Source organism: Trichomonas vaginalis, chromosome II (assembly GCF_026262505.1).
Source record: "Trichomonas vaginalis G3 chromosome II, whole genome shotgun sequence".
Taxonomy (NCBI): Eukaryota; Parabasalia; order Trichomonadida; family Trichomonadidae; genus Trichomonas; species Trichomonas vaginalis.
Window position 1 is genome coordinate 4594143 of NC_067204.1, and position 27157 is coordinate 4621299.

Sequence of the window (27157 nt, forward strand, 5' to 3'; positions counted from 1 at the left end):
GGAATTGTGTACTTCTTTTGTACTAGAACTTTGTCTGGAACAACTTTTGGTCTTGCTAACAGTGAAAAGTTTGTTTTCGTCTTTTTTGGTACAAAAGTTTCTGTCAGCTTGTCATCTGGAATTGGTTCTAACAAACCTTTCTCGAAAAGAATTTTTACAGCTCTGACAATGTTGCACTTGCCTTTTCGAACATGGGTTTGTAAGACTTTCGTTCAACATGAAGTGGTTGTGGACAATTACAATCTTCAACCATGGTAAGTCTTTGTCAACAACATAGTCGTCATGTGAAGAACCTTTAGCTGTAGGTATGTTGACTCGGATATTGACATTTGCCAACGGTGCAATTTTTGCCAATTGACCTCTGAGAATGTACCTTGTCTTCACACATGACTCAAGATACTTCACTCTTCTCTTCTGAAACAAGACCAGAGTTCCTGAAGACATGTAAGAATGCAAGGTTGTTGACAATTGTTTCAATTGAATTGTAAATTCCATACCTTGTCAAGTCAATGTCAGACTTATTTATGAACGGAAAGTATCCAGCATGTTGTCTGACTGCTTGAGGGTTAGGTTGGTACCATTCGAACTTGACACTTGCAATTCCTTCAATTGCATTCAAAATGTCTGAGCGGAGTCAACCATTTGTTCTCTCTTTGTAGTCTTGAAAGCGTCAAGAAGTTTTGCAGCTGTTTGTTCATTGCCATTGCATAGTAAATGTGACCATCCAAATCCGTTATGGTCAATCTGAGATTGTGTCCTTTCTTATTTCCGTCTTGAATTGCAGCAAGTACACCCATGAAGCCTTCTTTGTTCTTTCCTTCGTCAAAGTTTACTGTAAAGGTTCGACCAGAATGTAATTTTTAATTTGACTTCTAACTTCACGATACTTTTCATATGCATATCTTGTTCTTTCCATGGGAGCATGACCATCCTCTGCACTACCTTTTTTCCTTCTCAAAGGATGCAATTGTTCGTCATGTTTCCAGTAGAATCTGGCAAAGCCGTCGTGTCCTTCAACTTGAGGTTCACTAACATCGAAAGGCATGTCCATAAGACGTTCTTCTTCTAACCTCTCTAGTCTGTTTGGATAATTGGCACGTGCTGTTTCCAAATCCATTTCGTAGCGAAGACCAGACAATTTGTCATAGACTTTTATGGGTCTTCCCTTCCTATATTTAAACTTCTTCGAAACTCTCCAACCATATCTTTGTAACTCTGCTTTTATTCTAGCAGATTTTCTATCCATTCTATATGGGGGCATTTTTATAAAAATAAAAAAATATTTTTTTTCTTTACTTTACATAACCGCCTGCTGCCATAAGTCTTTGACGCCAACCCATACCAGCTAATGAAGGTTGACTTGGTTTAGTTTGGAAACTAAACTTTGGTTTTGGTTTATCTTCAGTTTTTGGTTTTTCTTCTTCTATCGGTTTTTCGTCACTTTTCGGTTCCTCTGACTTTACCTCACCTGCAGGAACAGTTGTGTCGTCAACATCTTCATAAATATCATATGCCATTTGTTTTTGTTTTCCTTTCAACTTTTTGTGTTTGTTGTAAAGTTTAGAATATTTCGACTCTAAGTCAATGAGATGTTCTATAATGAACTGTTGGTCAGTGAAGTAAACTTTTCCATCTGTTGTCTCGAAAGCTCCTTCAGACTTCAATATTTTATTTGTGAGAGTCTGTTTCTTTTTTGAGATACTAGCCGTTCCATTTCTATGAAAAGTGACTTTGTAGTTAGGGTTTGTATTTCCAGACCTGGCACTTTCTATTATTGAATTTTTCTCTTCATCTGTAAGTTCTTTGACAGGTTTTGACAATAGTTCTGAACTTTTTGTTTGTGGTGTCAAATCTACCGTTTCAACTTCTTCGGTCATTTCATCTCAGTAAAAAATTTTAGTTTGGTTTGTTTTCAACTGGTTGTTTAGGTTTTTTAAGTCGGTCTAAAACTTCCTGAGGTATAGGAAGAACTTGACAAACACGTTGTGTAACTGCTGGAAGTCGACAAATCCATCTTGAACCCATTTGTCTCAATGCTGTATTGTTCATTTCATCTCAGTAAAAAACTTTACATTCCCCACGTTTGAGGCGGTTGAGGTTGGTTATTGTTTACCCACTGTTGTGCATGGTTATATCCTCTGTTAAAGAATCTTTCACCTTGGTCCATATAGTGTCCTGCTTGGTTATAGTAGTCATTTGCTTTGTTATAATAGTTTCCTGCTTGTCTTCCTACATTGTCCATCCATCCTTGAACTTTTCCTCTTGTTTCAGGATTTGGAATAAGATTTGCTGCATCTCGTGCTACATCCCAACCTTTCTGTACAGTTTGTATAATAGGTTGTGCTTTCTCTTTAAGTATACCTAATGTACTCAAAATCTTCCTTCCAACTCCAAATACACCTCTGGCTATTGTTCCCACTGCGGGCAAAAATCTGGATGCAACTCCTGCTAATGCGCCAAATAAACCCATTTCTTATGGGTTAAAAAATGACGAATCCAAACAAGGACCCCTATGTTTCTAAAGCAACAAAAAAAGCACTCATGATAAAAATCTTTAGTTCAACACCAAATGCTTGGTTTATGGATATCTTGGAAAACATTCCGAGGTATAGAGAAGATGGACCACCATACTGGTTAATATTTGTCGGTCAAAACACAAGATACTGTGAAGCCATACCATTACAGTCCAAAAATATTTTAGATATCTTAGCAGCTTTGACAATATTCGTTGACAAATACCATCCAACAAAACTGACATCTGACTGTGAAAGTTCTTTCAAATCAGATGATGTAAAAAACTATCTGCGTTCAAAAAATGTAAACCAATATTTCATTGTCGACCAAAACCATTCTGCTCTTGGTGTCATTGACGGTTGTATAAAAATGTTAAGAGACTTAAACCAACCACAAGGTGGTGAAGCAAATGAAATGTCATATGACGACAAGTATAGACACTTCTCCATGGCAAAGATGAGACAAGTTTTAAATATTTACAATAGCCGTAAACAAAAAGGTTTGGGAAACCACTCCCCCGAAGAAATGAAAAACAACCCTGACTTAGAGAAAGACTATATATTTAATAATTTAGTCAAAAGAGACAAACAAGAAAGAATGCCGGGCTTCAAACTTCAGAAAGGTGACAAAGTAAAAATAGAAATACCTAAACGCGACCCATATGAAAATACTATTGACTATGACAACAATGGGAACCCGACAGGTACTCACATTCGTGTTCGTAAAAATAGAAGAAAGTATACAAGAGAATATTATGAAGTTTTAGGCAAACATGGCAAAATGTACAGACTGCAAGCAGAAGATAAAACTACTATTGTCAGACCTCGTTTCAAACTTGTCAAAGTTCAAGGTGGTATACTTTCAAAGACAGTTCCTAACAAATATAAGACAACTCCTGACGAATATGCTAAAGAAGTTGAAAATGACGACTAAGCATTTCTATACCATGCGTAAACTGTCATGTAAGGTGGCATGTAGTCTTTACTTTGTCCCGTTGTTTGCGTATATCCTGAAACGCGATGTGTATGGTTTCCTCCTCCCTCAGTGTTACTCCAGTAACAATCTATAGCAAACTTAACGTTGTCTTTAACATCATATCCTTTACCTTTTATCATTGCTGACCAATCCCAATATCTATGCTTATGCCAACCTGCTTGAGATGTACTTAAATCTATGTAGTGACTATGTGCAGGTAAATTTTCACCTGAAATCGTTTTACTTCCACCTGTTTCCTTTGAAGAGTTTGCACAATACAAAAACCTGTCGACTATTTGAGTCCAAGTTCCAAAACCCAGAACTGTTTCTGGTCTGGTAGAGTTCATTGACGTATAAATAGAGCCTATAGGATATAATGTTTGAAGTATTTCTGTCTTTAATGTTTGAAGCTCTGTTTTGTCTGCTTTCTTGTCATATAAATCTTGAGCAGTGAATTTAATATTATGTTCATCCTTCATGACATAAACATCTTTACATCTAATGTTTCTCATCGTCGTTATGTCGTCATCCGATGTTAAACCTTGTGGAAAGTTAGGAGGTTTACAATATATTGCATCCCCACCAGTTTCTTCAACCGTTCCTTCAATACTTTCTATAGCAACAGTTGTAAAACTTGTATGTGTATGGTTCTTGTCTGCTTTCTTCTCTAACTCATCGTTAACATAAGTTTTATCTGCTTTAAGGTCTAAACATCCTGAAACCCATCCTGTATCGGCTTTAGTTTTTAAAATCTTCGATGTCCATTCATGGTACCAGTCAACCCTTTCTTTCATTTCGTTATCTTTTTCATCCACATATTCCTTATCTGCTTTCTTCTCTAACACACTAGCCATAAGTCCCTTATCTACCTTATTTTCAAGGCTAACGTTTAAGTCTGTTATTTCAGATATAGAATGTGTATGAGTCTTTTTAGAATATTCGTTTTCAGCTCTTGTCACTTCACTTGACATTTTATTGTCAACATATGTTTTGTCTGCTAGTTCAGGATGAGTATGTTCTTTTGTTGCATAAGCATTGTTAGCTCTTTCTTCTTCTTTTGCTATTGCATCGTCTACATATTCTTTGTCAGCTTTGTTGTCAACATCTGCTTTCAAAAGAAGTTCATTTATAGGTTTCTCGTTTAAAGTTCCTTTTGTTGGATTTATACAGACAGTATGGTTCTTATTGTCTTGAAACAGAAACTCATCTGTCATTGGGTTTAATGTCAGTTTTAAGTTTCCTTCTTTCAATGACTCAGATATCTTAGAATAGTTTGAAAAGTTTGTTGTGTTCTTATTTAGAGCTTGCACAATGAGTTGTCGGTTGTGTTGTATTTCTCTCATGGAAGCAATATCTTTCGACATTTTTATTCTAGATAAAATATGCTTCCAATAGAAAAAGAAAATTCAAGAGTTGCTACAACTAAACCATTAGATGAACTTTTTACTAATGTCGGTCAAAAGTTTGAGACAGAGACCGTAAAGCATGAAGGCTATCGTTTTGACTACCCATTAAGATGGCTAAGAGACCCATCTGTCACAAAAGCTATTGGCTTTCGTAGAATGAAGTTTGTGTCTGTAGAAGATAAAAGTTTTCCATTTATTGTAAGGTTTCATATAGATTATATATCTGAAGGGAAACGAAAAATGTGGGAAGAAATTGAGCTAATACAAGTTGACCTTTCATCTTCTCTACAGACTGCGTTAAAAAATATAGAAGATAAAATAAATTCATGTTATGCAAAATATGCTGATGAATATGCAAATACCGAGAGCACACTTTATGTGAGAATTGTATATGACAAACAAAATTCACAAGTGTCATTTCAAATCTACGAAAACAATCCAAATAAAGACGAACAAATATATACAGAATTCACTGCAATGTCATGGTATTATTTGCAAAGAATGTTAAATCAGAAAGTCGAACTTCCTTTAGCAAATATTTACAGTCGATATGCAAGAGATGAACCATATTTATTTAAAGATGTTTTCGACCCAGCTGCTATTATTGTTCATGCTTCATTTTCTGGCGCCCAAAACTCTTTCTTATGCTTGGCAAATGACTTTTACGAAAAACCTACAAAGTTATACGAACCACCAAGTGGAAGTATTTCAGACTTTCAAGTATGGTTTACTACAGATGGAAGAAAAAGAATAATTCCATTATACCATGCGTTTTACTTAGAACTTAGTTTCATATACAACTACTATCGAACGGTAAAAATATAATTTTTTAATACGGTTGTGGTGTTGGATTTGGTTGCCAACTAGACTGTGGTGCAGGTTCAGGCTGTTGTATAACAGGAGCTTGCTCTTCTGGTTCAGGGTCTTTAGGTATAATACCAACGAACTGACCTACCCTTTTACCAATATTTTTGACTCCGTTCCAAATTCCTCTTCCTACGGTTTTTATTCCATTCCATATACCTCTTCCAACTCTTCTGAAGAAGTTTCCAATACTACTGAAGAAACCCATTTTACTATATGTAAAAATCTAATGTCCGCCTAGTCTCTTACGTTTCCTGTTGAGTTCCATAGCATTCTTTAACTGGAGCTCATACATTCTGTTTCTCCTCTGGTAGAAAACATATTCTGGGTCAACTCCTGTGTTCGCGTCATCTGCATAAAGTTGTTTATATCCCACTTCAGGGTTTGTATAAAACTCTTTCCATCTCATATTTGCATACCATGGTGGCAAACCTAACGCAGCGTCATTTGACATGGCAGTTTGCATTTGTACATCTGTTGGCACTTGACCATAGTTTGCCATTGCAGTTTGTATTCTAACTTCATTTGGAATATTCTCTGGGTTTGGTTGTCCAGGTTGCTGTGCATTCGCTAAGTTCTGTGCGTCCATTTAATATTAGATAAAAATATCTCTTACGAGTACATATACTGAACATTTGCAGGCATTGGTTCATCTTCATATTCTCTGTACTTTTCTGCCACGTCAAATAAATAAATGACACAATGGAAAAAACCTAAAACAAGTAGTCCGATTTCAAACCACATTTACTTACTAATAAAATTTCTTTATTGTGACACTTTCTCCAGTTTATAGGACCTCTCTCATATTCTATCTTGTCATATCTAAACTCATAGTCATGTATGTCCTCTAACCATCTCATAACGGTTTCCAAACCACTTTTATCGGATGTAAAGTAAAAGCATGGATGGTTATGTATAACGTCTAAAGTTTCTAAAGAGTCTCTCAAAGTCCAGTCTACTTGGTATTGAAAATCCCATGTGTTATAGAACGGCGGGTCCACTATAAAGAAAACATTTTCCTTGTCTTTATATTTTTCATACAACTCTGTCCAATGACATCTCACAAACTCTATACCCTCAATATATTTTTCTATGTCCTCTTTGAAAACATTTGTATAGTTAAGATATAAAACTTTTGACATAAGTGTTTCAATGTCATGAACTCTTATAGAACCACTATATAATAGTCTAGCAGATATACTATCCCAGTCTATATATTCTGCTTTTTTCAAAACCTCTCTCACAATATTTTTCTTATCTAATGGTATACGTTCCATCTTACCTATAGGTATCTTTTCTTTTAACGCTTTCAATATATTGTTTGTGTCTGGTATATGTTTGAGACGGTCCATATAGTTGTCGAAGTCATTGCATATAATCTTTGAGTCTGGGAATATTGTATGGCACAAATGGGATATATAGAAACTTCCACCGAACAAATCTACAAATGTTAGACCATTCGGTAGTTTCTTAAGTTCTCTCAATATAATATCTTTACATTTACTCTTATTTCCAAAGAACGGTAACGGTGGTTTTGTAAAATTCATTTATATATAATAATAAAAATGTTTTTACCCGAAAAGTGACAGAAAAGTGACAAACATGAAAACATATATAATTTGTGAAAAGCGACACATTATATAATGTTTTCGACCCAGAAGAAGGCTTCTTCCCAGAAGCAATGGAGGAAGAAGAAGAGTCCTCCGAATTCACACCAGAAGACTAACAATTTTCCGAATAAAAACTTCATTTATACTAAACATCTTCGGGGCTAGAGGGCACGAAGTGCCTGGAAGCCCCACTACCTTTTTTTTTTTTTTTTTTTTTTTGTTTCTAATTTCTTTTTACTCATTTATGACTTCATTCAGGATTTAAACATTGGTTTCATTTATCACGGATTAGCTGACATCATCTATATATAACTTCTTTTATTTCATTATGTATGGGTTGAGTGTAAATGTCTTACAATTTGTATCATTTTTAAATCTTGATTTATTCAAAAACGTAAGAATAAAAACCGTAAGAATCATACATTTTTTACTTCATATGTTAAAAAAAATGATACAAAATCGTTCTATATTGTATGAATTCTTACGTTTACAAAAAAGGTCACACAACCCGCTATATATACTACTTTAATCTCATTGATTTGAATATAGATGATAATAAATATAGTTGATATTCAAACATACTCACAATTGTATATATCACTTTTGCTATTCATCATATAAAAAAATACAAAAAAATTAAAAAAATATTAAAAAAATACAAAAGACAGATTATTTATTTAACAGCAGCCTGAGTCAGAAAATTCGGCGGGTGAATCTTCAGCAATTAAGAAGTGTTTGATGAATGGAATACAAGAAGAATTCAAATTAGCCGTAGCAAGTTCGGATTTCTGAATGGATGATTTATGAATCCAAGTAGAAAGAACGTAGGATGAATTGTATAACACATTTATTACGTTGATATCATTATTTGTTGATAAAGCCTCTTTTAATTGATTCAAAATACGGCCAGTACCCTTCTTTAACCATTTATAGTTATCGTCAATATATAATTCGTTGTTGCTCTTCAAACTAACTGGAGAACGGTCATTTGACATTAAAACTGGATGTGTGATTGCGAAAACACGTAAAGATACATCTGTAAGCTCTTGCATCTGCGATAATTCAATATGAAATGCACATTCTTCAGTTGATCTATGAGATACAGTAGATGAAGCGATAAAATATGAAAGATATGACGAAATGTATATATCAGTTGTATTGGCTATAGATATTTTGATTCTGCAAAGCCTTGCTTTCCATAGATCTAAGAGAATTTCTGGAGAATGCAAAAATGTTTTGCAAACTACATTTTGATTAGAAAAGAATCCGTGTAGATCACTGATTGTAACAGGACTATCAGATATTACATTGCATCTTTTAGCATCTTCGTTGATTTAGTTATAATCAACAGATTTGGCTACACTAATTCTATTTTGGATATCAATCAAGAACTCATGTTGCTGTCTTGTAAATATTGGTTTTGTTGAAACAATTCCAACTGATAGTTGTAAGTTTCCACGTGGTGTTTGAATATTTTGGCAAAGAATTCCTATTGAAATTACATAGTATTTTCCAACCTTGCAAATCAGGCATTTACCATCAGCCCATTTCGCAGGGAAAAGACTTGTAATATATTCTGATTGATCGAAATCTTTAGGAAAAGCCAACTCTGGACCATGTTCGTAATGAAATTGACAAATTAACAGTTGGACCTTATTTACAACAATAGATTGCGATGGACAAGTCGATGTAAAACTCTCAATACTAAGTAGAATATTAAGAGTCATTTTGTCACTTTTCTGGAATTTTTTACATTGAATATCGGTTAATTACCGACATACAACAAAATACAACCAGTTGGATAACAATTTTTTGAATTGCATTCAAAATTGAGAACAGTCAGATATAAATCCATCATTGCAAGAGCAGTAAATAATAATGTGCATGGAAGGAAAGTTTATAATTATATATTTTTAGTCAACAAAAACAAGAAAATAAGTTTTTCAAAAATAAAATTCAAAAAGAATCACATGAATAGTCATTAATCATGTGACAATCTAGTAGTATATAATGACTCTGGCATAAATAGCTTTGAATTCACTAATTATTGATATGATAATTAATAAATTGCAATTTTCATGAATTTTGCAATTAATGAATAACCTCTAAGCTATCAGCAAAGATTTGAACGACATTTTGCTCTTCTGAAAGAGATTTAGCGCGAGATGCAAATTCTCTTCTTGCTTTTTTGAGATGGCCTGCTGTAAACTTCTTCTTAGGGGTAAATGTTGCGCCGCATATTGTAATTGGTATTCCTGTTGGTGTTGTTGCTTGCATTTTTTCTAACTCTTGGCAGAATTGATTGATAAGCTGATCAACTTTATCATTGTAGTGAGCAGTCTCTGCGCAGCTTGTTGTGGCTTTCTTTGGAATTAGTTTTGCGTTATTATTATATGCAGCTTTAATTATGCTATCAATAGTATTTTCATCATTCACATCATTCACAACAATTAAAGGATTATCGAATTTGATTTTGGTTGATGGTTTCTCCATTCTTCCAATGAGTTTTCTTAATCTTTTTTCATTTGGGTATTTTTCTTTAGATCTGTTGAATGCAGTTTCATCATCAACATCACAGAAAGCAACACACCAACGGAGATGGTTCTCTCTTGCCAGACAAAAAATCTCATATCGAAATCCTTTGATGAAATTCATTCCATCACAAATAACAACTCTTTCCAAGCTAAGCATTCTTCCAACAGCAGCCTTAAAGTCACTTCGGCCGAGTCTTTCGTTGTTTGATGAGTCGAATGTTCCTGCTTCAACGCCTTTCTCGGTAACAATAGCGCAATCTTGCTTCATTTCATCAAATTTCTTCTTTAAATTATTAGCAAGTGTAGTTTTTCCTGATCCTGGAACTCCAACAAGAAGAATTAAAGACATTTCTGTTTTTTGAATAATAAATTCAGCCAAAAAAAAAATTTAAAATGGGTTACATCATTTCATGCATTAAATATATTGACATGAAAATTAGATCATATTTTATCGAGAAACTATGGTTAAATTCCCAAAGAACCCCGAAGATTCAAATGAGATTATATTCATTCATGCGCTAGATTAGTATTAAATGCATGATCCTACAGGCTATCTAGAAGTGATTGAAAACAATGATATCCAAAGAGATGCATTATCACAAATATCGATGGTTTAGTAGAAATTAAGAAATGTGATTGCAAAATGAAATATAAGGTATAACCATACGAATTATCGTAAGTATAATGGCTGAAGTTATGCGCAATGCATCAGTTTCCGTATGAAATTTCCGAAAGTATTTTCAATTCTTGAAAATCAATGAAAGAACATATGAATACAAATGGAGCAATAAGTTTTTTGAATCAAATTGAACAAGAACTCGCCATAACAAAAATTTTTATCCAATTTTGAAAAAACAATTTAACAACTTATAGTTAAGATAGAAAATAATCGCACAGAAACGCATACACCTGAAACTCTAAGAAAAGGAAAGAAAATCCAAACAATTGAAGAAAACATAAGGTCATAAGAAAAAAAAATCATTGAATTTGAAACGAATTCGCCACAGCCTAACGATAAAATCAAATGTTTGTTAATAGGTATTGAGGGTTTACTATAGTTAACAAAAACTTTTACAACAGTTCACAAATTAGGAAAATACCGTTGCAAAAGTGACAAATGGAGATTCAATCAATAATGATACAACATAGACTAATATTAATTATTAACTAAATTGAATTGCGTTATTTGTGAACCATATGTTTTATCAGTTTTTCAGAAATCAATGTTTGTTTCTTTGCTAAGCGTTAGGTTTACTAAGCTTGAACAGCGTTCCAAAGAAGAAATATGTAATAGATATATGACAGACGTCTCAAGCACAAAATATTCTCCTTGGTCAGCATCACCATATCCAAATCAATACTATAGCTGTAATTTAAAACCTTATGATAAAGTCACAGATGATAGTATAGGATTGAAAGAATTTAATTACATGAGATGGCTTGTTGGAATTGATAGTGAAAGTTTTATTAGGTATTATCCTGATGATGAAGCTGAAAATTTAACAAGACATTGCGCAGTATATACTGTTGAAAATCTACATTCAAGTAAAAGGCCAAATTATGGTGATGCATGTTACTCGGCGGATGCAGGAAGTGGTTGTATGGCAGCAATGCGAACAATACTTTATGGAAGTGGAAATTATGATTATTCAAATGCAATTCAATCATTTATTCGCTCAAATGATGGAAGTGATCCTAATGCCGTAGAAAATAGAAGGTGGGCCTTATCTTATTTAGTACTAGGCCCAAATTTTGCTGCAGCAAGGCAAGAACGTCACACAGCATTTGCTATGAGAATTATTTATATTAGTCGTGGATCTGATCCACATCTTCCATTTACAACATATCCTCCACCTGGATATTTCCCTGCAAGGTTTATATATACAAAATGGAGCTTCTGGGCACCAGGAATTCCTGATAATGCAGACTTATCAATAACTGTCAAAATTGATAATGAATTACAATCGATTAATGGCTATACAAACTTGCGAACAAATCTGTATTTAATTCATGCTGGTGTATGTTTTAAAGTTGGTAATTATACAGAAAATCAGTATCAAACATTAGTTGGAAAACGTATTGATGTAACCATCACTTACCAAGAAAAAATATTTGAATATACGATTTATCCAATAGATTGTAACTCAGAACTAAATATTGCAACAATGTCTCTTATTCCTCCTCCTACACAAACCCCAGCAAGGACTCCATCAATGTCACCATCACCATCAAGATCCCCTACACCATCTCCTTTACCAACTCCTGCAGTTTCACCTGTCAGAACACCAATACCAACACCTGAGATTTCCCCAGAAGAAACACCAATTGAAACACCATCACCTTCTCCATCACAATCAACAACAAAAACAATCTCACCAACAATGTCTGATTATCCAACATATGATAGACAAGAAACAGATAATCTTCAATCAGGAAACAGTAAAAGGCGAGCAGTAAAAATCGGTGTTGGTGTCAGTGTTGGAATAATTTTACTGATCGGTGTTATTGTAGGTGCCATTTTTATCAGCAAGACTATACTCAAGCGCAGATCAGATCCAGAGAGAAGTGAAACACAGCTGATGGTGCTCGTTTAAAGTTAAATATTTCTTAATTCATTCTAAAAATTTTATTTTCATCATATTCACGTTTAATCTTCTTCACAATATCTAAATTGATCTTCTTTTGATTCAATTCCCTTTTATTCAATTTAGAAATAATGAAAGTATCTTAAAATATTCAACAGATCTTCGTAAATATTATTCCTCCTTATTTTGAAAAGACTAAAATGTTATATTTAATAAAGAAATACCCTCATCTCCACTTGAAACCGAATTTTTAAAATATATCAAAGGTGTTTATAGTGTTTCTTTGAGAACATTGATGAGCATAAAGAAACTTATTAAAAATAAATGCAACTATCTTGATTTGCAATAGTAAATTTTTCAAATGAAAAAAGATTATTTTTAATTTTAAAACACGAATTACAAACTAACAGTAAGAACTTCAAGTTCTTAAATCATAGCTAATTTATCTTTGTTTTCGGAAAGTTGTCTTTCATATTCTTCCCAAGATCGAATTTCTGCTGATAATCTTTCTAATTGCTTCTGTTTTGCCTCTATTACATTCTGAAGATCATCCTGAGCACGTTTTCTGGATTCAATTTCATCCTGAACGCGATTACGTAATGCGATTGATCTGAGCTTCTGATCTTCTACACGTCTGCTTTGTGTTTCCATAAATTCTAAGAACTGTTTAACATTAGTCATAAATTCGTTCACTTCTGTCGAGAATTGATCGCAACCTGTCTTTAATTTTTGCGTTTCCTTGAACTGCTCAGGCTCAATCACCCTGATCTTGTAGTTGTTTTCCGGATCGAATATCACTTTCTGCTGTACTGAAGCTTCCATTTTTTATTAAAAAAGTGACAATTATGCAAGCAACAACAGGATTCTTACCTTTAACGGAAGAAATAAAGAAGAAGACTCCAATACCACTTGGAGTTGCAATTTCACCAACGACTCCAGGTATTGCCGCTGAAATTGATGCAACTGTCGAGCAATTAATTCGCTGTTCTGCTTGTCAAGGGTATTTATCACCTTTTTGTAAAATCGAAAACGGAAAATGGGAGTGCTCAATATGCCACACACAACACCTATACGAAGAAAGTGAAATATCTAAAGCTCAATTAGCAAATTCGAATTATCAAGTTAATATACGGAAAAATCCAGAAATGGGACAATTCATATGCATTTACTTTTCAACCGATTTTAATGAAAGTGATTTCAATAGAAATAAACAGGCATTAACTGGTTTATTGCGCTATCTTCCAAAAGATGCGAGATGCATTATATTTATTGGCAGTGAACAATATCCTATTGCTTTGCTTGTTCCACCACAAAAGTTTGAATGCTTTTCATTGAATTCTGAAAATACAGATGATCAAATTGCTCCAGACGCTTATTCTGTGACCACAACAGAACCAAACAAAGAAAATACAGAACTTCATGTTGCTTGCATCGCCAAATTCAGTTCATTTAATGCGATTTTAGGCTTAGATTTGGCAAAATTCTTCTTTACTCAAGAAACAATTCCAGCTGCCGAAAGAGCCCTTGCTAAGATATCACGTAGTAAAGATAAAACCCCTGTAATTAAGTCAATTGAGCTTGCAGGAACTCTTGCAAACGCATTTACTCCATCTCCTTTACGTTTCATATCATTTGTCGACCAAATACCTCGTACACCTCCAATTCTCGAAGCATTACGTAAATTCCTTGTTCGTCTCGATTATGTTGTTACAAATTACACAAAATGCATTCCAGATATGGCCAAAGTGCTTCAAGGCGAGATATACATCCTCTCAAATGAAAATCCTGGTGGCCAGGGAATGAATATCGCGAGATCTACTTCTGCATACCAATTAGTTTCAAGATGCAGAGGCCACAGATGCGCAACTGAATGGAAACAAGCACCTAATCATCTTTCCGAGGTACAAGAGCAAGTAATCTTTTTGCCTGTCTTGATTTCAGATAATCAACCTTTGGCTTTAGAGATTGTTCCACTTCCGAACCAGCCATCATACGTATTCCAACTCACTGCTAAATATTACATCAGCGAACCTGATAATACAGCTTTTATTTTCAGAGTTATGAATTTCGAAATAAAATCTACAGGAAAACTCCAAGAATACGTAAGTTCCGTAAATTGGAATGTGGCCCTTTGGTTCTGGATGCATAAAGTCTTCGAAAAATACCAAAGAGAAGCTGTATCAGCTTTAATGAGAGGAGCAGCGAACGTTATTGCAGAGGTTGGCGATGTAAGTGAAGATCTCAAGAGGGCGGTTTGTTCTACACGTCATCTTTACGCTTTGGGCTCAGATCCGATTATGAAATACATCGGAGGCCAATTAATGTTCACGACTGTTCCGGAATCACTTAATATAGTTCCTAAAATCATTGTTAATAACGGAAAGAAGATTGTTCTTTCAGCAAATGGAGTATATGAAGATTCTCCTGATGGAACTTCATTTTCGGAAGAAGCCATTGCATACCAGAGCAAATATCCTATTTATTTGCCAATTATCACACCAATTGATAAGAATTTGGCTGAGATTGACCAAGAATATCTTGGAATCTTGGACAAACTTGTAAGATCGCTTCAGAACTAATATTTTTGTTTTTTGTAGTTGTAATAAATATTTCTAATAACATATAAATCTTTTCTTTTTGTCATAAATTTCCGAAATCTTAAAACAAAGTTCTTAAACTATGTCATTCACTTAGGTACACAAAAATGCTTAATAATTTGTATGACATTTTTAGTTCCAAATTAATTGTCATCGTAAATATTCGTTTTTGGGTCAAGAGAATAAACTATCTGACATATCCTTGAAATTTGAAAATTCTTTCAAAATTTCATTAACTTATTGAATCTGATAGAGTTTTGCTATAAAATCTGATTCACATTATAAGAAAACTCGGAATTTGCGCCATAAGTCTTCATACATATCCTAGTATTAGTGCGTATTCTTATATAAATGTCGACAATTCTGAATTTAAGTGTTATATGAACGATTCAAAAATATTTTCGACTTATTTCCAAGGTTCTCCTATTTATAAAAGCGGTGGAAAAATACTGTTTGAAAATATATAAATTAGATTGAACTCAAATTCAACATCTAATGAGTTTAATTTAAGGATGTCGGAACTGCCAAAAGCGCAAATTTTGTTCATCACGAATTGCCAAGCTTGGCAATTCTTGGATGAGCGAAGTTTTGAAAAAAAATTAGTAAATTTTGCATTATTTAAGTCTGAAAGAAGCAAAAGAATGCTATATTTTAGTTTCTAAAACCAAATACATATAACTATGATATGTATATCTTATTGGGCGAAATATCGCCGGGAATTTTTTAAGAATTGCCAAAATGACCTCAGAATTGCCAAGTCTGCATCCTTATTTAATTCAATCAATAATTAAAAATGGTACAAAATACATATTCTTCTTCAGCAATAAAATTAATTTTCAGCAAATTTGTCAGGGGCGTGAAGTGACCCCAAAAATGTCGGAAAGGTGTAATTCTCTAGAATATGATTATTTCTGCTTTTAATGTCGAACAGCATTCGAATCAAAAATAATAGTGTTTTTCAGATCAAAAAAGAAAAAAGAAAAACGACAATACATTCTAACCGGAAAACTCTCTCAAAAATTGAATTTGAATTCACAAAGACAAAAGTATATTAAACCTTAACACTAGCCTTAACAAAATAAACTTAGATTCGCGAAAATCTTAGAGTATTGCCATGCAAGGCGTATAAGATCGATCCCAATTGTAACCACAGAAAGAACGACTCGAAGTTTGATGGTCCAGAGTAATTAAGGTGTTTCTTTCAACTTTATTCAATCGGATCTCTTAAAGCATCATGTCTTAAAGCTCAACAGAGCATATGAACCTTAAAAGAATCCAAAGTTCAAAATATAAATCAAAATTCAAATTCAAAATTATGAATCAACAAAGACAGAATTAAAACAGATGAATATATTACTTACCGTTTATAGTCAACAGAAGATTCTTTAAAAAAAATTAAAAAAAAATAGATAAAAGAGAAAATCTCCTATAATCATTTTATTTCATCAAGTCTAATCGCTTTCGACCTGTCTTTTTCTGACTAATGTCGCATTTCAATTAGTAAGATTTTAAAAAATCAAAAGCACCATGTATAGTCATCTAACTTGCATTTTATTATTCAGTGTGCTAACTATTTATCACCTAAGTCTGAGAAATCTTTTAGTTTTCAAAAAAGAATTATATTTCCAAAAATATTTTCATTCAGACACTTCCGATGATATCTGGAATGATCTAGATAGCTTGAACTACACAAAAATTTCATCCATCGCGCAATATTTTGTTCATGATGCCATTTTTAGTGAATCAGACCCGGAAAGTAGCATTATCTATTTGAACGGAACTACTAATTCTAAGCTCCTCGTTTATAATACAATTTTCGATTCAATAAAACTGAAATATACAAATGGTGGCTGCATTTATAAAAAACGAGGCTCATGTTTCCAATATCGAGTTTGTGCTATTAATCCAAAAACTACCTCAGATTCAAGCTATAATCCATATGCTTACATTGAATTGGATGATTCTCTTTCAAGTAAAAATTACATGAAGGAAGTATCTATATTTGGAGCAGGTAAACAATCGGCACCAACAAATCATAGATTCGGAGAAATGATCTTTAATAACGTAAATATCTCTAATTCAGATACAGATCATCATGCAACATATGCGCTTAGAGGATCAAAATTTAGTACAAACTGTATATCATACTGTCAATTTTTGAGCAATTCATGTTCTGTTACAGTATGTCTTCATCACTATGGTTTAACCATGCAGCTGAAATACTCAATTATTGATAGTAATAAATGTAGTCCGACCAATAGTAATGCAAATGGAGTAATACATGCATATTATACTACTCTAACATTCCAAAACTGTAAAATTACAAATAATCAAGGATATTCTTTATTTTATACTGAAAGTTCAACTATTAAAGTTGAATCATGTTATTTGGCCCGAAATCCAAATACTAATAGTGCAACAATTACAAGTACTTTAAACTCATTAAATATTCCAATGAACTCAGATGAAACATATAAATGCAGAATTTTTTACGATCCTTCTATCATTATCAAAAGTTTTCAGATCCAAAACAAGCTTATTTATAAACAAACAGGTTGGAAAATTCAAGGGAGTATAGTTTTTCTATCCAACTCTAAAATCAATACAGTTACTGTTAAACCATGGATTGAAACCAGCCAACAACTAGAGAAAACTTATGCTAATCTGAATTCAAATAACTTTTCCTTTAGTCTCACAAATATAAATAACATTGCATTAGGTAACCACAAATTAGCTATTAAATTAAAATCCGGCAATTATGAATCAAATGAAATTTCAGATTCGTTTACTTTGATTGACAATTTAACGATAAATATAGGAAATGTTTTTCACAATAATGCGTATGTTGCCATATCAGGAAAGATTATATATAGTACAGTAAACTACAACATCGAATTAACTGCATCAATTGATTCGCAATATTCGGCCAAAATTAATTTTGTTCCTGATCAAAATGAAATGGAAAATCCATTTTCAATTGCCTTACAGACTTCTAAAGAATTAACACCAGGAAAACATACAATACATGTAAAAGCTTACCAAAAAGATGTTGACAAATATGTAGGTGAAGCTCAATTCGTTTTTATAGTAACTTCACAGGAAGAACCTTCAAAGGAGAAAACTTCAAAAGTAGAAACGACTTCATGCCTAGAAAAATACACTATTTTGAAGAATATTCGCCGCTAACGAAATATCAAAATTAAACTAAAAAAATTACATTTTTAACCCAATATTTGCTGAGTTGGATTTTTATATAACAACAATATTTTCGGCTTATTGTCGAGGTTCTCCTATTTATAAAAGCAGGGGAAAAAATGTTTGAAAATTTAAATATAAATCAAATTCAATATCTTCTGCTGACTTTTCAAATTTTGTTTCATCTTCACTTTTTTTCAATATCACAGCATCAAGAAAATGTCTTTGTCACATTTCAATAGATATAAAACTGGATAATTTAATTATTAAGAATAATAATTGCGCACGAGAAGATGATAAAGAAAATGGAATAATATCAGCAAGTGATAGCTCAAATGTACAAATAAAAAATTTTTAACGCGATTATAATTCTAGGATTATAAAATTGGATTACTGTGTTAATATTATGGTGAAAATACAAAACACTGTATTTATAGAAACTAAAGAAGCAAGGTCTTCATTTGATATTACTTTCAAGTACTATGATACATTTCTATGTAAATCATTCTATAAATCTGCAATTCATTTCAACCAAGTTGAAATTCTTCAAATTATTGTCAAAAAAGCAAGAAAATACAAGAATTTCAATAAGTGTTCAATTTACTTGTAGTACATACCAACAGCATGTATGCTTAATTACATGGTTTGATGATTTTATTCAAGTGAAAAATCAAACATTTTTAAATGTATCTCAAAGATTAGTTGATAATGAAATTGAAAATCCAGATGATTTTTCATTTGGACAGCATGTATTAAATGTAATTATAAGGGATTCAGATAGCATTGAGTCTAACACGGTTTCAAAAGCATTTATTGTAATACGCAATGTAACTATATCATTGACAAAAGTGTTACATAACAAAGAATATTTTGTAATAATAGGAAATATTGTTTTTGATAGAATTAGCTATGATATTATGTTAATTGTATCAATGCTCGATAGTGATCTAGCTCGATCTAAAATAAATGAAGATCAGCATGAATTTACTAAGCCATTCAAAGTAAATTTTTCAATTCTTAGAAATCTTACTATTGGAAAAAATAGTATCAAGATAAGAACACTGCATCAAGAAATTGAAGGTAAATGTTACTACGTATTTTATTGTCATCCAAAAGAAACTTCGCTTCGATCTGGATTCTTCAAAAGTAGACAGAGATAAGGCTCTTACCATAATGAGTTAACTCAATCAATAATTAAGAATGGGAAAAAAATTACATATTCCTCTTCAGCAATAAAATTTGTTTTTCCTGAAGATGTTAATTAAAGAGCAGTAACTTTAGAGCCAAAAATCGCGGATATGTGATCAGTTATATTAATATATGTATATAAAAGATTGATTTGTTTTGTTATTCTTTCTTTTGGCAAATGTTTTTCATATTATGATTGAATTGAAATTTCTTTTATTGCATTTTAGTTTTTTATTCTATAATTAAGCCATTTAAGATCATTGGTCCATATCCGTTAAGTATAATTTGAAACTATTCATTAAAAAAGAAAGTTAATTATGATAAGTATGGCAATGTAAAAAGAAGAAGAACTATTTGAGGACTAAATTTATAACTTAGGGCGCATATCGAGATGACAATACGAAATTGACAATTCAAATACAGAATCTGAATGTAGTTAAGATTACAAAATCTTATCGAAGCATCGTAATTTAAGGTAACTAAATGAGTAAAAATGCAAAAACAAAATCGACGATACATCTTAACCCCAAAACTCTCTCAAAAATTGAATATGAATTCACAAAAACAAAAGTTTAATAAATCCTTACACTAACTTCAACAAAATAAACTTAAATTCACGAAAGTCTAAAATATTGTCATACGTGGCATGTTACATCGATCCCGATTGTAACCACAGGAAAAACGACTAGAAATTGGATTGTCCAAAGTAATTAAGGTATTTCTTTCAACTTTCTTCAATTGAATCCCTTGAAGAATTATATATTTAAACTCAACAGAGCATATTACCTTAAAAGAATTCAAAATTCAAAATATAAATCAAAATTCAAATTCAAAATTATGAAGAAACAAAGACAGAATTAAAACAAATGAATTCGTTTCTTACAATTTATTGCCTACTGAAGATTCTTTAAAAAAAAATTAAAAAAAATAGATAAAAGAAGAAAGTTCCTTTAATCATTTGATTTCGTCAAGTCTAGGCTTATTCAACCTGTCTTTTTCTGACTAATGTCACCTTTTTATTTAGTAAAATTTTAAAAATTCAACAGCACCATGTACAACCATCTAACTTGCATTTTCATATTCAGTATGCTAACTATTTATCATCTAAGTCTGGAAAATCTTTTATTTTGCAATAAAAAATTATATTTCCAAAAATATTTTCATTCAGACACTTCTGATGATATCTGGAATGATCTAGATAGCTTAAACTACACAAAAATTTCATCTGATGGAAGATATTTTGTTCATGATACAATTTTTACTAGTTCAAAAAATAAAACTAGCATTATCTATCTGGATGGAACTAATATTACTGAGCTTATTGTTTATAATACAATTTTTGATTCAATAAAATTGAAAAATGGAAATGGCGGCTGCATTCATCAAAGTCGAGGCTCATGTTTCCAATATCGAGTTTGTGCTATTAATCCAAAAACTATCTCAACTTCAAGCGAAAATCCATATGATTACATTGAATTGGATGATCCTACTTCAAGGAAAAATTACATGAGAGAAGTTTCTATATCTGGAGCAAGTAAATATGGGGCACCAACATTTCATAAAAAAGGAGAAATAATCTTTAAAAACGTCAATATATCTAATACTGAAACAACTTATTATTAAATACTCTAATTTTGATACAAATTGTATATCATACTGTCAATTTTTGAACAATTCATGTTCTAATAAAATATGTCTTTATCACTATGGTTTAACCATGCTGCTGAAACACTCAATTATTGATAGAAACAAATGTAATCTGACCAATAGATTTGCAAATGGAGTAATATTTGCAGAGCATACTACTCTAACAATCAAAAACTGTACAATCACACAAAATCAAGGATATTCTTTATTTTCTCCTTATAGTTCAACTATTAATGTTGATTCAAGTTATTTAGATGAAAATCCAAATACTGAAAATGTAACAATTAAAAATACTGTAAACTCATTTGATATTCCAATGAACTCATATGATACATATAAATGCAGAATTTTTTACGATCCTTATATCATTATCAAAAGTTTCCAGATTCAAAATAAGCTTATTTATAAACAAACAGGTTCAATAATTCAAGGGAGTGGAGTTTTTCTATCCAACTCTAAAATCAATACGGTTACTGTAATATCATCGATTGGTCAACAAGAGAATATCAATGTGGATTCGAATAACTTTTCCTTTAATCTCAACATTACAGATTCCCTTGAATTAGGTACCCAAACTTTAGCTATTAAATTAAAATTCGACAATTATGAATCAAATGAAATTTCAGATTCGTTAACTTTAATTGGCAATTTAACGATAAATATAACAAAGGTTTTCCACAATGAAACGTATGTAGCCATATCAGGAGAGATTATATATAGTACAGTAAACTACAACATCGAATTAACTGCATCAATTGATTCAACTGATGAAGCCAAAATTAATTTTGTTCCTGATCAAAATGAATTGACAAAGCCATTTTCAATTGCCATACAGATTTCTAATGAATTACAACCAGGAAATCATACAATACATTTAAAAGCTTACCAAAGCGATGTTGACAAATATATAGGTGAAGCTCAATTTGATTACACAGTAACTTCACAAGAAGACCCTTCAACGGAAGAACCTTCACAAGAAGAGCCTTCACAAGAAGACCCTTCACAAGTAGAACCTTCAAAGGAAGCGCCTTCAAAAGTAGAAACGACTCCGTTCCAAGAAAAATACTTTATTTCCAAGTATCTTCGCCGCTAAAGAAGTATCAAAAATCAACTAATATTTACCCTTTTTACCAGTTATATGATGATTTCGATTTTTATATAACAAAACATCGGATTTAATGAGAAAATGCGACAATATAACAACTAGAAAAGAATAGACAGGTTAAATAGCAACAAATATTTTTCTGTCTATTCTATTCAATGCTCAATTTTAAGTTTCCTTTAAAATAGAACTAATCATTGAAAACTATGACAAAAATTCATATTTCTTCAAACGAGTTCAGAGAATTGATCCAAAGCTCAATTCTCTAAAAAAATCCAGAAAAATATGTTAATTCTTTTGCAATTCAAATTTTGGGATCTTTTAACGTTCAGAATAATTAGAATTGCAACATATTAAAGAATTTCTTTGCAATTTGTTGTCAGAACTCAAACCAAAGAAAATATGAAATTATTTGTTTATAATTTGTTTAACCTGAATCGTTTGGACTGTATCATGATATTTTAAAAAATGTTAAGTTATTCTTTTCTCTATAGAATTAAAATTTTTTTACATTATTTTAGAAACAAAAATGATTCACAAACATAAATAATTCCACAACAAAAACAATATCTAATTTAAGATGTCTGACCACTTTCTTCAGTCAATCCAAGCATGTCTACAACGCATCCGAGAGCTGCAACAGATTCTGAGTAATCAACATAAGTAACAGGTCTAATTGACTGTATATATTTACCAAAACCTGGAAAACTCCATGGAGCCGAGACAATTGACTCGTTTTCTTCAGGATCGTACTGTAATTGTTCGTCATTTCCAGCAATTCCAATTGCAAACTGATGCTGGGTAGAGAGGACACAAAGGAATGCTCTGTAAAGTGCTCTGACAGCTGGAGAAAGTTCTTGGTCGACAATTGCGGCCGCAGTAAGGTAAACAAGCCGAGATTGAACGTGTAACTTGTCTCTTAGTGTCCAAATAAGAAGAACCTGTAAGGCAGCTGCGGCTACGAACTCCGTTTTGTCAAAACTTAATTTGATAATCGTTTGAACTGAAGAAGAAGCCTGGGAAGCCTTTGCAAAGGATATTGCAAGACAGTATAAGAACTGTAGTGAAGGATTCGTCTCTGAATTGATCTTTTCTTGGCATTTTGCAACAGTTTGTTGAGTTAATAGGAATTGCTTAGGAGCTAGGTTATGTGTCCAGTCTACTTCTGAAAGTCCTTTATTAAATGAAGTGTTTGGAAGAAGCAAAGCTGTAATTCCACGTTCTGTTCCCCAAATGACGGGCCATGTATCAAAAATCGAATGAATATCATCGATTGAGATTATATATTTGTCGTCAACATTGGAAAGTGCTGTAAAAACAACATCAGAACTTGTATTTTTAAGATCTTGTAAACTTTTAACGAGAAAAGTCGTCATTGTTGCAGGAAATTGTGTAAGATTTTGTTGGATGAGGCTTTGCAACTGTTTCAGCTGGTCAACCCTGCCACGCGTTAAAGCAATAAATAATTGAGTCGCTTTTTCGTTTTTTGTCTGTGCAATTCCTTTAATAAGTGGTGAAAGTGACATAGGTGATTTATCGACGAATTCGTAGAATTTTTCTGGCTGGAATTTAAATAATAAGTCCATTATATCGTAAACTCTTAGATCGATTCCATTTGACTGCAAAAACATGGATGGAACGAATCTGGGCTGGTTAAGCAATTGGATATATATAGTATTTTTGTTTGGCGAAGTTTCAACAGAACGCAAAATTTCGTGAATTAAATTAATAATAGAGATTGGGATATCTTTTGAAATGCTCTGCTTAGAGAGGATCATTACCATGTTGTTTAATAGTTTTTCTAGAATATAAGGATTTTTTTCTGGGACAAATTCGACAATTTGTGCGTACAAATTCGGTAAATCTTTCATATCGGCGTTTTGGATGGTAGTTATCATATCATTTAGCCGCTTTTCTTTCACATCAACATCTGATTTACCAAATAACCAATTCATATGTAAAAATTTAATTTTTTATATCACATGTCTTTTATGAAGAAAAAAAATATTTTAGAAAAAAAAAACCAAGATTTGATTAATTAAGACTTCATTCATAGTTTTTAATGGGAAGTTAACTTGTACTGGTCTCGATATGTTTTCCTCGTGTTGTGGGAATGACAATCGGTGAAAATATTTATTCCAGTGAAATTACGAAAAATTAATATGTTAATCTCTATGAAAACAAATAGTTCTAATATTGTGAATAGTTGAGAGGAATGATTTACAGTTATTGAAGTTCAATAGACTGAAGATGAGTGTTTTTTCAGTTTCCCTGCTAATAAATGCACATAGATATGGTATCGAATTCTTTTGGCGCAGTTTCTCCTCCGCGCTCTTTGAAATTTTATGGAACTTGAAGATTACAACCAAGAAATTTCAAAACACCACCAACGAAATACATGTTTTTCTTGTTAGTCATATCAATGAAATTTTCTATTTAGGAATCTGAGTTCGTTGGGAATTGAGGAAAATCAATAGTCTACACAATTTCACTTAAAAAACGTACAATTTTTCTTCAAAATCTATACAATTTTTTTTTCTTCAAAAATGCCTCCGCGCACTGTAGTGAGGCGCTCAGTTATTACTCAGAAGATGGCTACTAAGGTGGCCCAGTCAGCAAACCCAAGAGCCGCTGTTCCGAGTTTGTTGAAGCTCAACCAAGTTCTGAAAAAGAGGCAGAATCTGGTTGTTCCTCACTCAGAGTTACAATCATGCATTGAGCATAAAAGATTCATCAGTTCAACATATTCGGTCGGTGATTATGGCCAAATTGAAGAACTTCCTGACTTTGATAACGTCCAACCAGAAGAATACAATAACCTCTTTAGAAAATATCTTCTACAGTGTAAAGTTAAATGTAACTTCAATAGCCAACTACAAGACGTAAAAAATATTCAAATGAAAACGAACTTTCTCAATGTTATCATTAAACAAGTTTCTTCGCCAGATTTTATAAAGATCGTTGATAAAGAAACATTAACAGAGTTCTTCCAAATGCTTAAATCGAACATAATTCGTTATACTCCGCCAATTCCAGATCTCGCCCGAGTTCCGATGATTGGTGACGATATTACAGATACAATCATCGAGGCTTCATGGCCGCACCTTGAACTTGTTTATAAGGCATTCCAATCTTTCCTTGAGAACCCTAAAATGGATCCAAAATCATTTGTCGACAATATCACACAATCATTCGTTCACAGACTCATATCATTATTCAACACTCCAGATATTCGCGAAAGAACTGTCCTAAAATTGCTTGTTCATCGTCTTTACCTCAGATTTAATGTTCATCGTCCTCTTATCCGTACCGAAATGCAAAATGCTCTCTATACTTTCCTATTTGAAGACAAATTTTTCTGCGGCGTAAACGAAATCCTTGAAATTTTTATGAGTATTATTAACGGATATTCAGTACCTCTCAAGCAAGAGCATTTGCGCTTCTTCCATTCGATCTTACTTCCATTGCATGGTTCCGATTTCTACCATTCCTTTGCAGATAACTTAGCCATTTGTATCGGACAATATGTACAGAAAGATGCCTCTCTAATGGTCGACTTTTTCAAGGGACTTCTTACTTTCTGGCCGAAATCCTCTACGGTTAAGGAAGTAATGTTCATTGAACAGTTGGATCATATTTTAGAGGTTATTAGTGACGATCAGTTCGATGCAATTAGGATGCAGCTGTTCGATAAGATAGGAGATCTAGTACAATCTAACGCTTTCCGTGTAAGTGAAGCGGCAATGATTTTATGGAGAAACGATAGATTTGTTGAACTGTCTATTAAGTACTCTAACGAGATCTTGCCAATAATTACCCCTAGATTATACGCTACTGGCATGCAGCATTGGAACTCAGCTATCAAAAATTTGGCTGTATCCGTTATTAGAATTTGTATGGATTCCGTGAGCCCAGAAGAGTCAGCACAATTCAACCAGAAGGTAAAGGAAAATGAAGAAGCAAGCGCAAACCAATTACAGATGAAAAAGCAAACTTGGCTGGCAATTGAACAGCAGGCGTTTACGAATAACCCAGAAATGAGACCACAGCAAGCATAAGATCCGTTACAAATCATGATTGGTGTTTCTTTCCTAGTTTTATTAATTTGGATTAATTTTTTCGGCTCTATTGATTTTGTTATACATTATTTTGTTTTCAATATCATATAGATATATTTTTATAAATATATTTTTATGTTTTATTTAATAAAAATTTATAAATTTTTTCATTATCTTTATTTTCATTGAATATCCCTTGAATATAGTTCTATTTAAAGTTATAACAAAAGGGGGTAACCTTTCCAAAAACAAAAGCATCGACCAAAATGATATCGATTAGATTCTGTATGATGGACACAATGATGATGTATATGGGCTCCTAGAATTGTTATAACTCGCGACCTTAATACTCATATCTCTTTAGTTAATACTTTCGTTTCATGTTTCAAAGTTAGTGATTAAAAAGTGACAGTTTGAAAAATAATAAGTTACTTCTGCTAAAATAATGAATCCTGTTAATGAATCTGCCAATCCTGTTGAAGAAGAAAAGCCAAAAGAAACAACGCCACAGCCTCAGCAAAATCAAAATCAAAATGAAACTCAAAAAACACAAATCAAAAACAAACTTTGGACTCCAAGTGATTTTGAAGCAATCCATCAAATGTTATCGAAGTATTCCAAATAATTAATGGTATATTTTCGAAATTTAAATCTCGAAACTTTATATACTTAAATAGAAGTTAATGTTGTATTAGATATTACTTTATTGTACTCGGACAAATAAATACTCGTACTTATTTAGACTAAATAAAATAAAGATTAATTATTTTCATATTTTGAATCTAGAAAGACACAATTTAACTGATATTCTTTCGTATGAATACACAAGCTGAGATATATACACTGATTAATTAATAATGAAAATGAAAGTCAAAAAAATTA

At 32.4% G+C, this 27157-nt stretch overlaps 13 protein-coding genes across 13 annotated transcripts, besides 1 other annotated feature; 6 read left to right on the forward strand and 7 right to left on the reverse strand.

The window, feature by feature from the left end:
- Window positions 1-4418: part of a mobile genetic element that runs on past the window's edge.
- TVAGG3_0486410 (uncharacterized protein) lies at window positions 1897-2049 on the reverse strand (the record flags this gene model as incomplete). The annotated part of the gene is made up of 1 exon (XM_051236048.1): window positions 1897-2049. One exon carries the CDS (start codon window positions 2047-2049, stop codon window positions 1897-1899), a length of 153 nt encoding a protein of 50 aa, XP_051093872.1.
- A 453-nt stretch (window positions 4419-4871) lies between the features above and the next one.
- Window positions 4872-5720, forward strand: TVAGG3_0486420 (uncharacterized protein; the record flags this gene model as incomplete). Its single annotated transcript, XM_001316748.1, has 1 exon — window positions 4872-5720. The coding sequence occupies one exon, from the start codon at window positions 4872-4874 to the stop codon at window positions 5718-5720; it is 849 nt and encodes a 282-aa protein (XP_001316783.1).
- Window positions 5721-5724: 4 nt separating this feature from the next.
- TVAGG3_0486430 (serine threonine-protein phosphatase family) lies at window positions 5725-5967 on the reverse strand (the record flags this gene model as incomplete). Its single annotated transcript, XM_001316749.1, has 1 exon — window positions 5725-5967. The coding sequence occupies one exon, from the start codon at window positions 5965-5967 to the stop codon at window positions 5725-5727; it is 243 nt and encodes an 80-aa protein (XP_001316784.1).
- Window positions 5968-5985: 18 nt separating this feature from the next.
- On the reverse strand, window positions 5986-6348 carry TVAGG3_0486440 (uncharacterized protein; the record flags this gene model as incomplete). The annotated part of the gene is made up of 1 exon (XM_001316750.1): window positions 5986-6348. One exon carries the CDS (start codon window positions 6346-6348, stop codon window positions 5986-5988), a length of 363 nt encoding a protein of 120 aa, XP_001316785.1.
- Window positions 6349-8045: 1697 nt separating this feature from the next.
- On the reverse strand, window positions 8046-9199 carry TVAGG3_0486450 (uncharacterized protein; the record flags this gene model as incomplete). The annotated part of the gene is made up of 1 exon (XM_001316752.1): window positions 8704-9096. One exon carries the CDS (start codon window positions 9094-9096, stop codon window positions 8704-8706), a length of 393 nt encoding a protein of 130 aa, XP_001316787.1.
- A 59-nt stretch (window positions 9200-9258) lies between these two features.
- On the reverse strand, window positions 9259-10257 carry TVAGG3_0486460 (5-carbamoylmethyl uridine residue modification protein; the record flags this gene model as incomplete). The annotated part of the gene is made up of 1 exon (XM_001316753.1): window positions 9461-10252. The coding sequence occupies one exon, from the start codon at window positions 10250-10252 to the stop codon at window positions 9461-9463; it is 792 nt and encodes a 263-aa protein (XP_001316788.1).
- Window positions 10258-11126: 869 nt separating this feature from the next.
- On the forward strand, window positions 11127-12497 carry TVAGG3_0486470 (uncharacterized protein; the record flags this gene model as incomplete). Its single annotated transcript, XM_001316754.1, has 1 exon — window positions 11127-12497. One exon carries the CDS (start codon window positions 11127-11129, stop codon window positions 12495-12497), a length of 1371 nt encoding a protein of 456 aa, XP_001316789.1.
- A 417-nt stretch (window positions 12498-12914) lies between these two features.
- TVAGG3_0486480 (Intraflagellar transport complex B, subunit 20 family) lies at window positions 12915-13310 on the reverse strand (the record flags this gene model as incomplete). The annotated part of the gene is made up of 1 exon (XM_001316755.1): window positions 12915-13310. One exon carries the CDS (start codon window positions 13308-13310, stop codon window positions 12915-12917), a length of 396 nt encoding a protein of 131 aa, XP_001316790.1.
- A 23-nt stretch (window positions 13311-13333) lies between these two features.
- TVAGG3_0486490 (SEC24-related protein family) lies at window positions 13334-15067 on the forward strand (the record flags this gene model as incomplete). The annotated part of the gene is made up of 1 exon (XM_001316756.1): window positions 13334-15067. The coding sequence occupies one exon, from the start codon at window positions 13334-13336 to the stop codon at window positions 15065-15067; it is 1734 nt and encodes a 577-aa protein (XP_001316791.1).
- Window positions 15068-21185: 6118 nt separating this feature from the next.
- TVAGG3_0486500 (uncharacterized protein) lies at window positions 21186-22208 on the forward strand (the record flags this gene model as incomplete). Its single annotated transcript, XM_001316757.1, has 1 exon — window positions 21186-22208. The coding sequence occupies one exon, from the start codon at window positions 21186-21188 to the stop codon at window positions 22206-22208; it is 1023 nt and encodes a 340-aa protein (XP_001316792.1).
- Window positions 22209-22709: 501 nt separating this feature from the next.
- Window positions 22710-24192, reverse strand: TVAGG3_0486510 (uncharacterized protein; the record flags this gene model as incomplete). Its single annotated transcript, XM_001316758.1, has 1 exon — window positions 22793-24172. One exon carries the CDS (start codon window positions 24170-24172, stop codon window positions 22793-22795), a length of 1380 nt encoding a protein of 459 aa, XP_001316793.1.
- A 567-nt stretch (window positions 24193-24759) lies between these two features.
- TVAGG3_0486520 (protein phosphatase regulator protein) lies at window positions 24760-26348 on the forward strand (the record flags this gene model as incomplete). The annotated part of the gene is made up of 1 exon (XM_001316759.1): window positions 24764-26275. The coding sequence occupies one exon, from the start codon at window positions 24764-24766 to the stop codon at window positions 26273-26275; it is 1512 nt and encodes a 503-aa protein (XP_001316794.1).
- Window positions 26349-26700: 352 nt separating this feature from the next.
- TVAGG3_0486530 (uncharacterized protein) lies at window positions 26701-27038 on the forward strand (the record flags this gene model as incomplete). Its single annotated transcript, XM_001316760.1, has 1 exon — window positions 26721-26900. The coding sequence occupies one exon, from the start codon at window positions 26721-26723 to the stop codon at window positions 26898-26900; it is 180 nt and encodes a 59-aa protein (XP_001316795.1).
- Between the last annotated feature and the right edge of the window lie 119 nt (window positions 27039-27157).